The following is a 15417-nucleotide window of genomic DNA, read 5'->3' as shown; positions in this document are numbered from 1 at the left end:
TATCAGTGCCGGCGGTAGGTGCGTGGCGCCTGCGCGGAGGGACCCCTAAGAGCTACAGGCTTCCAACAGGGCCGGGAAAGGTGAGCTGCAATCGCTATCGAAGTTCGTTTTGCAGTTGGATTTTTTGTTTGTTTCTTTGTTTTTGTTTTGTGTTTTGCGTTGTTTTGATGTTGTTTGGTTTTTTTAACTTTATAATGCAATTTTTTGCTTGCATTGGAGTTGGAGCCCGGCGACTTCCGAGGCTCAGGGGAGATAGACAGAGACCTGCGTGGCGACTGACCTCTCCTCCTGACCCCATGTTCTTTAACTTCTGAGTCACGACCCTGGGTGGCTTCTTATTGGACTCATTGATCTTGTCTTTGAGTCCCGCTCACCCTGATGGGACTTACCTCCCCAGCCTTGGCGAATTCGTTCCGTGGCCACTAAGATAGACGGATTTCAGGGCTGGGGCCGCAGCGGCGGAGGGAGGGAGGGTCAGGAACCGCCGAGGCATCTATCTGCTACCTGACCTAGGACTAGTCATTGTTGGGTTCCCAGGGGCGACCTGGCTTGAGAGGGCTGGGGTTACCGAGAGTCTTGAGATGTGGCGAGAGGGGGCATTGGACGTGGATCTCTAGAGGGGCAAAGCGTGCCGCTCCTCTCCCTGCTGCCCGGAGCTGCTGGGGTCTCGCCGAACGCCTGGAGCTCCGAATCCGCTCGGAACCCCGTCTGCAGATTCCCACCCAGAGCCCATACCCCCTCTGTCTCTGCAGGGGACTCGAGCTCGTGAAGCCACCGCCTGCTCCGAAACGGGTGCACGGCCTTGCCCTAGTTATCTGGGTAAAGAAGGGTCTAGAGACCCTGGGGGAGCCGTTTGTTAAACTGAGGAGTAGAAGGGAGGGGCAATTGAAACGCGTTTTGCAGGAGCCGGGTTGGGGGAATCGGGTGGACATCAGGCATTGGAAACTAGCAGTCCCTAGCCAAGGCGTTTCCGGAGCAAAGGAGAAGGCGACCCGAGGCAGCACCTTCCAGTTGAGCGAGATTGAGGCAGAATTTCGTTAGAGTTTTGATGCGTTTGGTTTTTTTGTGCCTTTTGCGTTGTTTTTGCGAGTTAGGCTTGGCGGGATCGAATTGGGAAGTTTGCCCATTAACTTTGACCTGGGGCTGGCTGGGGTGGGAAAAAGAAAATAGGTAAGACCACCTAGGACCCTGCACTCAGCGGTCTCGGTTTCCCGCAGATCCGTGGAGCTCAGCCTGCGATGGCCCTACGTCCGCCTCTGGGTGACAGCAAGTCCCAGGACAAGGCGAACAATCTGCCCCAAAGTAGCTCCCAGCACCTGGCTGCCTACTACACGTCTCTCCCGGGCTACAACCACTACAGGAACCTCGCCGCCACCACCGAGGAGGATTTTCAGCCTTTCGGGAAGCTGGCGGAGGCAATTCCTGCGTCCCAGGCCATGGCCCCGCTCAATGCGTTTCGGGTGGCTCCTCCCTTGCTGAACCCGGGTCTGGCTGTGCCGAGCGAGCCACTCTATAATCTGCCCTGGTACAACAAGCTGTCGCCATGGTACCCAATTCCTCACTTTACTCCCGAGGTACCACGATTTCTAGACAGCCCTGAGTACACGCGCAGCGCTTCCAGCAGCCAAAATTTGGTCCCCATTGGCGGCCAAAGCAACGGAGGCCAGTGGTGGGGAGCTGAAAATCTACTTCTGCCACCCCCGGTGATTGCTTCCCTATTACCTGATGGTCTGAAGACCTCCCAGTCAATATCGGTCCCTCAAACCCTGAGCCAAGAGGGGAAGCTGCCTCTTCCTAGCTTCAACTTCTCCGAGGAGGAACTGCGCTTCGTTCTGTATGGGGTCATTGCAAGTCCCGGGCACCCAACCGGCCTACACCATGCAATTTCAGGCATCCTGGTTCCCACAGACAGCTCTGGTAAGGAAATCTACATCCAGGGTCTGGGTGAGGTAGAACAGGTTTGTCAAAGTGGATCTGAGTTGAAGAGGCCGTCCCTCAGAACCTCCTGCTCTAGGCTGGCTTCTTGGGTCCTCCCTGATTAACTGTGCAATTTCTGAGGTTGGTTTTAGTGAGCTCTGAAGACTAGGAGCAAAACGGTTTCACTCGGTGGTTCTGGTGGATGTACAAAGTATCTGCATAATAGCCTCCAGAAATTCATAACGGGTAGCTTCCCTTCAGAACTGAGGACCAAACCCAGGCCCTGGCCTTGCGTTTGAGCAAGTGCTCTACCACTGAGCTGAATCTCCAACCCCAACCTGGCAGCTTTTGACTTCAGAAAAGCATTGTCTCTGATTCTCAAGTTTGCAAAAGGGAATCAGTTCCCCACAAAACCTTGCCCAAAGAATGTTCTGAGTGACAAATGAGCAATGGTGTACAAAAAGGCTGTATCAAAGGAGCAAGAAAAACAATGAAGGTTAGGTACACATCAAATCAAATGCAAAATAAGGAACCCACTCAGGAAGGCAACTAACTCACCATACATTGATTTCTCCTTTGAATAATTTAAGGCTGTCTTTTTCTAGGGTCTAATCGTCTTCCTAAAACTCTGGACAAAGCCTCCCTTCAGCTTCCAGAAGGTAGGCTGCTCTCCTTGCCTGCGTTTATTTCCCAGAACTAATTAATACTGAAACACTGGCTCATTCCCCTTCCTCTGTGCCTTGGGTTCCTAGGTCTCTGCCTCCTGCAGACAGAGTTTGGGGATGTCCCACACTTTGGCGTGTTCTGTAGTAACTTCATTGCCAAAGGAGTGCGATTTGGACCCTTTCAAGGTAAAGTGGTCAATGCCAGCGAAGTCAAGACACACAGGGACAACTCCAGGATGTGGGAGGTAAGTGCGTTTCTGGTGGGTCTGCGGAAATTGAGGAGGGTGACCTGAGGTCCGGAGGTGCCCGTACCCTTAAAGGCCTTTGCTCCCTGCTGAGAGACAATGGAGGTTCACTCCAGCAGGACACCAGTCTGTTTTGCAGTGGGTGATTTTAATCTGTACAGAACAGCCACGGAATGCACATTTAAAGAATTACTATGCTATGTTATATTTATGCATGTATGTTATATTTATATTAAATCTGGTGCTTTAAATATGAGAGAGCGCTAAGAGTATGCTATGGAAAAGAAAAGTAAATTGTAGGCCTTCATATAAAATTAGCCAAGGATTAACAAAACAAGCAGACTGGTCACTTCCCACGTTAGTGACTGTCTAAGGGAGGCTGGTGGGAAATCAGCGGCATTCCGTTTATAGAAACCATTCGTCAGGATAACCAGATAACGTAAAACCTCCTCAATACCTTGACCCTGAGCTTCCCTGGAATACAGTTTAGGAAGATAATTTGAAGTTCAGGCAATGTGGAAGACGGGAATCAAACCGTGGAGTCCAGCGAACTAGGAGAGGTGCTGAGGCTGCTGTCCTGGGAGAGCGAAACTGCAGCTCCATCCCGAGGCCTGCACACTGCGCACTGCACACTGCACACTGCACAGAAGAGAATTCATCAGCACCCTTAAGAGCTGGGGTTAAATAAAACCTATTTACGTCCTTTACCCTTGCTTACAAAATTAACATATGCTAACCATATGGGATAAAGGCAAAAAAAGCGGGGGGTGGGGGGGTGGGGGGGTGGGGGGGGTGGATAAAGGCATGAATCCTTTTTGTTGTTGTTTTGAGATAGCGTTTTTTTCTCTGTGTAGCCCTAGCCGTCCTAGAACTCACTTTGTAGACCAGGCTGGTCTTGAACTCACAGAGATCCCCTGCTTCTGCCTCCCGAGTGCTGGAATTAAATGTGTGTGCCACCATACATATATCTTTAAGGTATGTTATTATATAATCTATGGAGGGACTAGAGAGCATGCGTGCCTGGAATACATAAAAATGCTTGGTTCGGTCCCCAGCACTGAGGCACACAGCGGCACTCCAGAGGTGGTAGCTGGTGGATTAGCAGTTCAAGTTCATCCTTGACTATATTTTAAATTCAAGTCCCACCAGGGCTACATGAGACCCTGTCCAAAAAAGAAATGCTGACTTAAGCTTAAGGAGATTTATTTATATGCATCTTCCGATATGGAAATCTGATTTATGGAACTGTGTTCTGTAATAGGAACTTTGGTTATAAAGTTTAAATGTATTGTATAGATCAGGCCAAAAGTAAACAAGTAGAAATCAGAAGTCCATGCCTCGCTGGGAATGGCAGTGTGCTCCTACAGTCCCTGAACTCAGGCAGCTGTGGCAGAGGCACGGGTTTGAGGCCAGCCTCGGGTGCACAGCAAGATGCTGTCTCAAAACAAAATGACCACAGAGAGCAGACGCCGTGTCTTACTTCATTTAGATCTTTGAAGATGGCAGCCTGAGCCACTTTATCGACGGAAAGGGCTCCGGGAACTGGATGTCCTATGTCAACTGTGCCCGCTTCCCCAAGGAGCAGAACCTGGTTGCAGTACAACACCAAGGGCAGATATTTTATGAGAGCTGCAAAGAGATCCACCAGAACCAGGAGCTGCTGGTGTGGTACGGAAACTGCTATGAGAAGTTTCTGGAAATTCCCATGAGCCTCCAGGTCACTGAGCAAGGCAAGCAGGTGTCTGAGCCCTCTGAGGGTGAGTGTCTTCCTCTGTCCAAAGAGAATCTGCTAGTGTAAGAACTGGGTTCTTTCCCTAAAGATTCCCAGCCGAAATCGAGGAGACCAAGTAAAGGGGATTTGTAAGAATGAGACCCCACTCAGTAGAGGTGGGACATCGCCATCTCTCTGCAGTTATCTCTCTCCCCAACCCCCATCCTTTCTTGAGAATAAAAGTAAAATAAATGAATATGTGCCGGTGTACTGTGAGTAAGCCAGCTTTCTCAAATGGTGGGCTGCAGTAACTTAGTAGGGTAGAAAATCAATTTAGTGATTGAGAGCAGCATTAAAGAAAAAAAAAAGAAATTGGAATAGAAAAATATTGATGAAAATCACTTAAGAAATACTAAGCGTTGTTAAGCTTTTGTTTGATATAAGTACATTATGTGAAGCAGGGTGTCCAGTTAAAACTGTTTTTCTTAGGCTGAGGCCTCCTGCATCCTATATAAATACTCTATGATTAAGAGTTACATATACTTCCAGCCCCTAAACTGGTGTGGCTACACAGCCTTTAATCCCTGCTCTTGGGAGACAGAGGCAGGCAGGTCTCTGAGTCTGAGGCCAGCCTCATCTAAGTAGTATGAGTGACAGTCTAGTCAGAATCACATTGTGAGACTATGTCTCAAACAAAACAAAGCAACAAAAATAAAAACCTCACCACTTCCAGCACCTAAGATGAATTTTAATCGTGGTAAATTTGAAAAATAATCGTCTAGACTTCAGCTTTCAACTCTCTCTCTCTCTCTCTCTCTCTCTCTCTCTCTCTCTCTCTCTCTCTCTCTCTCTCTCTCTCCCTCTCTCCCTCTCTCCCTCCCTCCCTCCCTCTCTCTCCCTCTCTCATTTTTATTTTTGTTTTTGTTTTCTTCTTGAAACAGTCTTACTATGTAGCACAGATTGACTTTGAACTCAGAACCTTCTGCCTCAGCTTCCCAAGTGTTGGAAATTTAGGGGTGCTCCTGACTGTTAAGCTTTGGGGTGTGTGTGTGTGTGTGTGTGTGTGTGTGTGTGTGTGTGTGTGTGTGTGCTTGAAGATCTTGTAGAGATGCTAGCTAGTTCTGAGACTCTCTGCTTCTTGCTCAGTTTCCAGAGGAAGCTGCTGGTCCCTGGATCACCTCTGAGTGGCAAGGAGACAGAGGACCAGCAGCCCGAATCTGCTGTTTTCGGAAGAGCGGTGCTGAGTCCTCAGACTAATGCTCCTCAGGTGCTGTGCCACTGAGCTGATTTCCAGGCTCCAATTTGAGTTTGGCCTGAGACAGGGTCTCATGCAGTCCAGGATGGCTGAACTGGTCTTCCCACCTCCACCCCCGGTGGTAGGATTATAGGCATGTAAAGTCATGCCCAGCTTTGAACTTTTTATTTGTTTATTTTAGTTCTCTGATACAAGGCCTCACTAAGTAGCTCTGGCTGTCCTGGAACTCACTATGTAGACCAGGCTAACCTCAAACTCTTGAGTTTGAGGCTTCTGCCTTGAGGATGCTGGGATTTAAAGTGTGTGCCACCACACTCAGCTTGAAAGTTATTCCTGAATAGCACCTGTCCGACTCTTGTGTTGTTATACACAAGAGTTTGGAAACCACAACCTACTAGGTGGGGGCAAATGTAAAGTACTGTATGTATAATAAGACAGCCTCACTATAGTTTAATAAATAGCCCAAAGAGCAGGTAAAACAACATGTAAACTGTGTCTGTCACACTACGGTAATGATCAACATGTCTGTATTCCTGCTAGACCTATGCCCTCCCGTGCTGGGAAGGCCCATAAATTCCTAAATTTCCCAGGATCCTGCTCTCAGTGTGTACAGATTGAAGGAAAAGGACAGTGTAACTGGATTAGGAAACGCTGCTTAGGAATGAGAGTGAAATAAGGGATCCATAGGGCAGAGGGAGAGAGAAGGTGGCTCAGACTCTGGGCCAGGGAGAACAGGAGACCTCTACGGGGGGGGGGGGGGGTGACTAGGCAGGAAGTGATGGACAGGCCCTCCCATAGTCGGAATGAAGAAGCCTGAGGATGTGGGAGAGGGTGAGGCCTCCGTCAACTTCTCCAGCAGGTGCACAGAGCAGGACTGCAGAAGATGGAGCAATTGATTCTCTGTGGTCTGTGGAGATCCAAATTCTCTCATCCTCAGCACCAAACCAACAAAGTCTGTCTCTGTCACTTCCAGAAAATACTTCAACTGTTTTTGACATAGAAGTAAAAAATGGAATTTAGAAAAATATGTATATAATGAATGGTTTCTCTGTGGGAAATTGGGGGGGAAAAAAAGTCACTGTGGCGATTCATGCCTGTAATCCTAGTTGAGACAGGGGGATTATTACAAGTGTGAGGCCAGTCTGGCCTGCAGAGGGGACCCTGTCTCAAAAGAACAAAAACAAGAGGTCTGCCTGCTTCTCTCTCCTGATTAAATGATTAAATGAATGATTAAATGTGTGCGCCGCCACACCCAGCCCGTGGCACACATTTGGACACTGTGTAGACGGTAGCTCTTCACGATTAGTTTATTGAGAAGTCTTACAGGTGACTTCCTGCGTTTTCTGTTAATGTGACTCTGTTTTGGTTCCACTGCTGTGATGGGGTTTGAACCAAACCCAAGGCTGAAGGACGCTCTATCTCTGCTCCACACCCCAGCCCACGATCCATGTTTTTACAGATTAATAGTACACGAAAGAGTTGGGCACAGTGGTGCACATCCTGTGATCATCAGACTAAGAGGTGTCCCAAACAAAAATTAAATCCCTGGGGCTGGAGAGATGGCTCAGCTAAGAGTTCAGAGCCTTGGCTGTTCTTCTAGAGGACCTGCGTTCAATTCCCAGCACCCACATGACAGTTTACAACTGCCTGTAACTCTGCCTCCAGGGGACCTGACACCCTCACACAGACATACATGCAGGCAAAACACCAATGCACATAAAAGAAAAATAAGAAAATCAAATTCCTTTTTTAGGTATGTTGGTGGGGTTGGTGGGCGCCTTCCCACATAAAGTTGGAAAGGCATACACTCTGAGTTATCGGAAGTGGGCTATTTGAATAGCCTGGAGATGGAACAGAAATTACTCAAAGACCGGCTGCATCACCAAGCCCGCCCCAGCATGGGAACATGCACCACAAAGCTGGGATCCTGGAGCACACTGCAGCCTGCAGGCGGCTCAGCAGGGTGGAGAGTGTCCTTTCCAGGTGCCTGGGTTGGTCTAAAGCTCTTCCAGGCAGCTGGTCTGCTCTTAGTTCTTTGCTGCTCCGCTTTCCTTGTTGCTGAGGGGCCTCCGGCTTTTACTGTTTCTTCTAGCAGAGGTGGGGGAGGGGCGCACTAGTGAATCTGGTCAGATTCAGGGATTCCTGAGTCTAATTTGATTTTTTTTTTTTTTTTGGTTGTTTATTTCTTTGAGATAGGGTTTCTGTATGTTGCCTTGGCTGTCCTGGACCTTACTTTGTAGACCAGTAATCACCTGCCTCTACCTCTTTCCCCACAGTGCTGGGATTAAAGGCATGCTTTTCCTGCCGATTCTTGCTTATGCTCATTCTTGGCTCCCTAGAGGGCAGACAGTACTGGTGCTAGAATCCAGGGCGTCTTAAGTGGTACTTTTGGAGATGCTCTCTTGCCTCTCCCCAACACATTCACACCTCTTGTTTGTTTGGGGTTTGAGTTGTCTTTGTTTGGAGCTACAGTTACTGTAGCTTGCCTGACCTGAAAACCTTGATCTTCGTGACTCTGGTGATGACATCATTCCTAGCACCGACAACCTGGATCTGACACTTAGCCTCTAACTTCTGCCCTCTTCCTTTCTTCTCCATTGACAACACCAGATTTACCCTTCTGGGCTTGTCTGTCTATCACTCTGTGACCTATCTCTCCTGTGGATAAGACTCGGTAAGTGTGAATTCACGAGACCCGCCTCTGCTCCCAAGCGCTGGAATTTAAAGGCGTGCACCGCCATGCCCAGCTGTTTATGGCTTTTCGAATCCTGTTTGAGGAACTGAAGAGGAGGAAGGTGGGTAACACACCCTCCAGCTCTTACGTCCCTATCTTTGACAGAGTCTACCGAAGGTTACAGATGTGAACGCTGCGGCAAGGTGTTCACCTACAAATACTACAGAGATAAGCACCTCAAGTACACTCCCTGTGTGGACAAGGGGGATAGGAAGTTTCCATGTTCTCTCTGCCAGCGATCCTTCGAGAAGCGCGACCGACTCCGGATCCACATTCTTCACGTCCATGAGAGGCACCGGCCCTACCTGGTGAGCGGTTGGTTTGATGTTCATCTTCATAATCTACTTTCACACACCCCTATCCTGAATACATGGAGAGGGGCTCTCGGGACTGATTGGAGGAGTCCAGGTCTGCCTCACCATGGTGCTGTGGGAGAGGCAGGTGTTTGAGCTTGAGCCTGGGTCAGTAGTTGTACCCAGGACAGAAGGAGAAACAGGTAGGCATAGGCTGCTGGGTTAGGAAAGGTGCCCAAGAAGAGGAGAGCAGTCAGCCTTTCTTCGCCTGCCAGCCCCCAGATAATGGCACGGAGACTTATTAATTATGAAAAGGTGGCCTTTAGCTTAGGTTTGTTCCCAACTAGCTCTTATAACTTAATTAGCCTGTCTTTGTTAATCTACATTCTGCCACATGACTTTTACCTCTCTTCTGTTCTGTGGTCCAACTTGCTCTGCATCTTGCTGGCGTCTCCCAAGCGCACAGGTTCATCCCAAGTTCCTCCCTCCCTGGAAGTCCCGCCCGTTGTCCCCTGCCAGCTATTGGCCATTCAGCTCTGTATTAAGCCAATCAAAAGCAATTTAGGTAGAGACACATCTTTACAGTGTACAAAAAGATTATCCCACAACAGAGGGGGCTTGGGGCTAAGTCCAGAACAGAAGGGCTGTGATTTGTACTGGAGGCTGAGGAGGGATTCAGCAACTGTACATTTTTTTTCATACCCAGTCAGGCATTAGGTAGTCACTGCTATGGAGGAAGCATTGGAATGGTCCAAAGAAAGGAAAACCATGATCCCAGACCACGGTCTTTGTAAGGATGAGAAGCAGTAATGATGCCCGGGAGTCCTTCTCTGTCATCCCAAACACCTATGGCTCCACCAGGCTTGGTCCAAAGGACAAAATCAACTTCATCCTTAAAGAAAGGATGGAGCTACATGTTCTTGTTACAGTGTTTTTTTAATTCTGTGTATATGTGTCGGTTTGCGCTTGTGAATACAGTTCCTGAGAGATAAGAGGCCATCGAGGCCCCTGGAATTGGAGTTACAGATGGTTGTGAGCCATAACGTTGGTGCTAGAAACTGAGCTTGGTCTTCTGCAAGGGCGTTCATGCTCTTAACCAAGCCAACTCTCCAGTCTCTTGCAATAGTATTTTATAAGGCATTTTATACTAAGACTAAGGTTTGTAGTTTTCCACATTTTAATATTTCTGGATTGGACTGTGTTCTGCAACTGGACCATAGTTTTAAATTATTTTTTTGTTTTGTTTTAATTTTTTTTTGTATCAGTGTTTTGCCTGTATGTATGTGTATCTTGTACACATATATGTGTATATATGTGTATTCTGTAAGCATTCAGTTGCTTACAGAAACCAGAAAAGGGCTTCAGATCCCCTGGAACTAGAATGATAACTGACAGCCAGGTGTGAATCACCATGTGGATGCTGGGACCCAAACTGTAGGTCCTCAGCTAGACTAGCAAGTGCTCCTCATCAAAGCCAGCTCTCTAGGCCCTAAATTCTGGGTTGTTTGTTTGAGTTGTTGTTTAATTTGTGGTGTGTGTGTGTGTGGGGGGGGGTGTGCACCTATTTGGAGTCTACTTCTCATTTATCACTTCCTGCTGTAGTCTTCTGGGAAAGGGTCTTTCAGTGAACCTGGAGCTATGCAGATCTCTGTGAGTTTGAGGCATGCCTGGTCTACATAAGGAGAGTTCCAGGACAGCCAGGGTTACATAGAAAGATCCTTTCTTTAAACAAATAAATAAGTAACCCATTTTTAAAACTTCTCTTGCCTCCAGAAAAACATGATGTTGAGACAGAATTGTTGGGGGGGAGATGAAATTTCAACTCTAATTTTTGTTTCCTTCTTAGTGTTCAACATGTGGGAAGAGCTTCTCACAGTCTTCCAGCCTGAACAAGCACATGCGCGTGCACTCCGGAGACAGGCCATACCAGTGTGTGTATTGTACAAAGGTAGGTGAGACCTCGTCTGTTGTCGGCCGTCTGTAACTGGAAGCATGAAACCTGACTTATAATTCATCTTGGGTAAATAGTTGATTACCAGCCAGCACACATTTCAAGTGAATTCTAGGCCATCTAGGACTACAAAGTGAGACCATGTCTCAAAAAGATAAAGTAAGCCTGGCGGTGGTGGCGCACACCTTTAATCCCAGCCAGCACTCGGGAGGCAGAGCCAGACAGATCTCTGTGAGTTGGAGGCCAGCCTGGGCTACAGAGTGAGTTCCAGAAACTGCGCAAAGCTACACAGAGAAACCCTGTCTTGAAAAACAAACAAACAAAAACAACAACAACAACAACAAAACCCAACAACAACAACCTTACATCCGGACTAATTATAACCACTGAAGTGTTGGCTCCTGATACTGCTGCTGATCATTCTAGATGGACGTTGCAGGGGGTGACATCTGATGTTTGCATCACAGAACATCAAGCAATAACGGTAGAGAGGGATTAAGGGTTTGGATTCTGGAATGGACAATGGTTTGAGCATGTTTTAGGAATATTATAAAGCGTTTTAATTGGCAGTGTGCATCTGTGTTGTGCAGTGTGTAGCTGATCTTCTCCCTATGTGGGTGTTTGAGGGCACAGACGTGAAAACACCCAGGCACAGTGGAGCCCGTCTGCAATCTCTGGTTGCGGTGGAGTGATTATGGGTTCAAGGCCAGCCTAGACTACACAGCAAGAAAGAAAACAACGACAAAAAGAAGGGGAAATAAGTAGGAAATGTCCTCCCTGGTTTCACTAGCAAGCTTGAAGTGCCCAGAAGCCACAGGTATAAGGTGGACAGTACATCCACAGAGCACAGTCCCACTGGAGAGTGGCACTCTAGGCTCATTTCTGTCCTTTGCATTTTCAGGTCCTACAATAATGCTATAAAGGAAAAGAGGGTGTCTTAGTTAGGGTTTTAGTGCTGTGGAGAGACACCATGACCATGGCAACTCTTATGAAGGAAAAACATTTAATTGGGGTGGCTTATACTTTCCGAGGTTTAGTCCATTATCATCATGGTGCGACATGGTAGTGTACAGGCAGACAGTGCTGGAGAAGGAGCCAAGAGTTCTACATCTTGACTTGCAGGCAACAGGAAGTGGTCTGTCTCACTGGGCATGGCTTGATCATACACGAGACCTCAACGTCGGCCTCCTCAGTGACACACTTCCTCCAACAAGGCCATACCTACTCCAACAAAGCCACACCTTAATAGTGCCACTCTCTTTGAAGGCCATTTTCTTTCAAACCACCACAAGGGTGGTCTTAGAGAGACTGTCACATTACAATTAATCCACATGAGTCTATTAAATGGGTAATAGAATTTATTAAGATATAAATTGAGGAGATACACTCTTGAATACAGAACGGAGTAGACAGGGGAAGTTGTCCTTTGATCTGACCGGAGTGAATCCACCTCACAGGCAGGAACAGGGAGAAGGGGCATGTGACCCTTCTCCAATCCCTCATAAGAGGTCACTTTGGGCCGATAGCCCAAGGTCATGGGCGGAGCAAATACCACTACACTGCCAAACTTCCCAGAGGGGAGCAAGGCATTCAGTCTAAGCCAGGACACGCCTGCAACCCCAACATGTAAGGGTCAGGCATGAAAAGGGAAAGGTGCCTCTTGCCAAGTCTGACAACCTGAGCTTGACCCCCCAGGGCCCACGTGGTGGAAGAGGAGAACCAACGTGCATATCTTTTGTTTAACCTACACCCCCCATAATAAACAAACATAAAACATAGTCTCACCCTAGGCTTTTTGAGACCCCCCCCCCAACTCAAATAACAACAAAGAAACATCATGGCCCCAATCTGGAGACAAGCCTGATGTCCAGTGTCAGATGTGACAGTCTGGGATGTATCCACTCACTGCTGCATATCACACAAGGAAAGAATAGTGGAACCATTGAAAAACATAACTTTGATGGTTATTTGGGAGCTGTGCTGGGTGGGAAAAATGAGTCCTGGAAGATCGCATTACATGATCCATGCGTGTCAAGATTTTGAGACCTGAGAACACATCTGTGGTTGTCACAGCCTAAGGAAGGAGAAAAGGAGGGTATCCCTGTGGCTGCAAAAGGGAATGGGGGGGATTCTTGGACTAAAATGTAGTCTTGTTTGGTTGTTTGGTTTGGTTTTTTGAGACAGGATTTCTCTGTGTAGTTTTGGTGCCTGTCCTGGAGACCAGGCTGGCCCTGAACTCACAGAGATCCACCTGGCTCTGCCTCCCAAGTAAAGGTGTGCACCACCACCACCCTTGCACATTTTACAATTTACTGCAAACCTACAATCAAAGTTTAAATTTCGGTGGTACACACCTGTAATCTCAGGGCTGAGGAGGCAACCACAGGAAGATAATGAGTTCAAAGCCAGCCTTGGCACCACAGAGAGACCTTATCTCAGCACCACCAACAGTATCAAAGACTGAATCAAAAAGAAGGAAACCGATTAGAAACCGTTGGGTGCAAAGATACTAAGCAACATTAGCCTTTTCCTCAGCAACACCGCTCTTCAAGTACACTCAGAGCTGCTTGTTTAGAGTAGGCATAATGACACAGGCCTCTAATCTCAGCACTTGGGAGACAGAGGATTGCCCATGAGTTCAAGGCCAGCCTGAGCTACATAGTTAGACCCTATTGTGCCCTTTCCAGTCTCCAAAACAGAAGTGCTTGCTTCCACGCTGCTTTCAGATCATACCTTAGATTCTTTTGGGTCACACTGTCTAGGGTTAAGGTTTACAGTGTGCTCCCCTCCCCCCTTTATGATGCTGGAGATCAAACCCAGGGACTCAAAACTGCAAGGCAAGCATCCTATCACTGAGCTAACCCAGCCCAACAACCTGCATCTTTACCTAGCAGTCCTGGTGAAGAAGCTCTGAAGATGCGTTGTTTTAATGTGTGGTACTCAAACTGGCCAGGGCGAAAAAGCTGTCCTTTTAAAATTACATTCAGATTATTTAGTGTTGTGTATACATGGAGGAGGGGAGACAGGTGCCATGATGGGAGATCAGAGCACAACTTTGGGGAGTCAGTTCTTTCCTTCTATGTGTGGGTCCCAGGGATCAAACATAGGTCATCAGACTTGGGGGCAGGCTCCTTTACCTGCTGAGCCATCTCACATGCCCAGTCCAGTCCTTTCTTTATTAAGGTCACTGCTCTGGACGTCACACAAATGTTCTATATAGACAGAAAATCAGAGTCTCTCTCTCCTCTCTCTCTCTCTCTCTCTCTCTCTCTCTCTCTCTCTCTCTCTCTGTCTGTCTGTCTCTCTCTCTCTCTCTCTTCTTCCCTTTCCTTTGTTTGGTTTTGAGACAAGATTTCTCTGTGCATCCCCAGCTGTCCTGGAACTCACACTGTAGACCAAACTGACCCCGAATTCACAGCGATCCACCTACCTCTGCCTCCAAAGTGCTGGGGTTAAAGGTATGCACCACCACCACCACCACCACCAGGCAAAATCAGTTTCTCATTAAAAACATAAATAAATAAAAAGCGCCGATGTGTCCGTTACAATGAAGTGAGCCCCTCTGTTGTGTTGTCCAGCCCACGGAAGTTGGCTTTTCCTTCTGTTTCCGCCCTCTGCAGAAGTTCACTGCTTCCAGCATCCTCCGCACACACATCAGACAGCACTCGGGCGAGAAGCCCTTCAAGTGCCGGCACTGTGGTAAGCCTTTTGCATCCCACGCTGCCCACGACAGCCATGTCCGGCGCTCACACAAGGAGGACGACCATGGCTCCTGCAGCATTTGTGGGCAAGGCTTCCTGGATCAAGAAGCTTTCTATGCCCACATGAAGCTTCACAAAGACTGCTAGCCCTCCGAGAGCAGAGCCAGGCGAAGACCAAGGACTCCGACTCTCAATTCCGGATCTGCCTGTGGCACGGAACAGATGCTCGGGCTGTTCCACGAGAATCAGGAAAACGGAATGGTTAGTCTGAAACGAGGAACCTCAAAGTGTGCTGTGGAAGTCCGGCAGCTCAGGACTGGGAATAAAGGGTCCTGGATCTTGTGATAAAAGAAAAGAAGGACATTCCTCTCCTGTTTGCGGGATTCCCAGTTATACGGTGTCTGTAGTCATTAACCGTTTTCTTCAGAGCAACAACAACAAAAAAACTGTTTTGTTTTAAAGATTTAATTTTATTTTATGTGCATGAGTATTTTGCCTCGTGTATGTATGGGTACTGCATGCCTAGTGCGCATGGAGGCCAGAGGAAAACATGGGATCCTCTGGAACTGTATTTATGGATGATTGTGAGCCGCCCTGTGGGTACTGGGAATTGAACCCAAGTCCTCTCTGCAAGAGTAGCCAATGCTCTTAGCTGCTGAGCATCTCTCCAGGCCCTGGTTTTGTTATTGTTGTTTTGTTGTTGTTGTTTTGGTGATGTTGTTGTTTTGTTTTGTTTTTCTTTGTTTTTTTGAGATCACCCTAGCTGGCTTTGAACTTGTGGTGTAGCTGGTGGTGACCTGGAACTCCTGCCCTTCCTTCCTTTTTACCTCCTGAGTGCTGGGATTACAGGAGTGAGTTACGATACCCAAGCAAGTTCACTCTAGCTAGATAAATGCGTTAGAATTGAGTCTTCTGGTATGTGTAGCGTTCCATTACCATTTAGGC

General features: G+C 47.8%; 1 protein-coding gene across 1 annotated transcript; it reads left to right on the top strand.

Moving 5' to 3' along the window:
- Positions 1-1238: 1238 nt before the first annotated feature.
- Prdm14 (PR/SET domain 14) lies at positions 1239-14619 on the top strand. The gene is made up of 7 exons (XM_028864645.1): positions 1239-1917; positions 2523-2576; positions 2670-2827; positions 4317-4584; positions 8633-8835; positions 10667-10768; positions 14392-14619. The coding sequence occupies exons 1-7, from the start codon at positions 1239-1241 to the stop codon at positions 14617-14619; spliced, it is 1692 nt and encodes a 563-aa protein (XP_028720478.1).
- The last annotated feature ends 798 nt before the right edge of the window (positions 14620-15417 follow it).

Source organism: Peromyscus leucopus, chromosome 5 (assembly GCF_004664715.2).
Source record: "Peromyscus leucopus breed LL Stock chromosome 5, UCI_PerLeu_2.1, whole genome shotgun sequence".
Lineage (NCBI taxonomy): Eukaryota > Metazoa > Chordata > Mammalia > Rodentia > Cricetidae > Peromyscus > Peromyscus leucopus.
Note: the sequence above shows the minus strand (reverse complement) of the source record. Positions and strands in the feature narration are given on the sequence as shown.

Coding starts and splice junctions, on each gene's coding strand:
- Prdm14 (XM_028864645.1), top strand. CDS start 1,239: ATGGCCCTACGTCCGCCTCTGGGTGACAGCAAGTCCCAGGACAAGGCG. Junction 2,828..4,316: donor ACAACTCCAGGATGTGGGAG/GTAAGTGCGTTT, acceptor TACTTCATTTAG/ATCTTTGAAGATGGCAGCCT. Junction 4,585..8,632: donor GGTGTCTGAGCCCTCTGAGG/GTGAGTGTCTTC, acceptor TATCTTTGACAG/AGTCTACCGAAGGTTACAGA.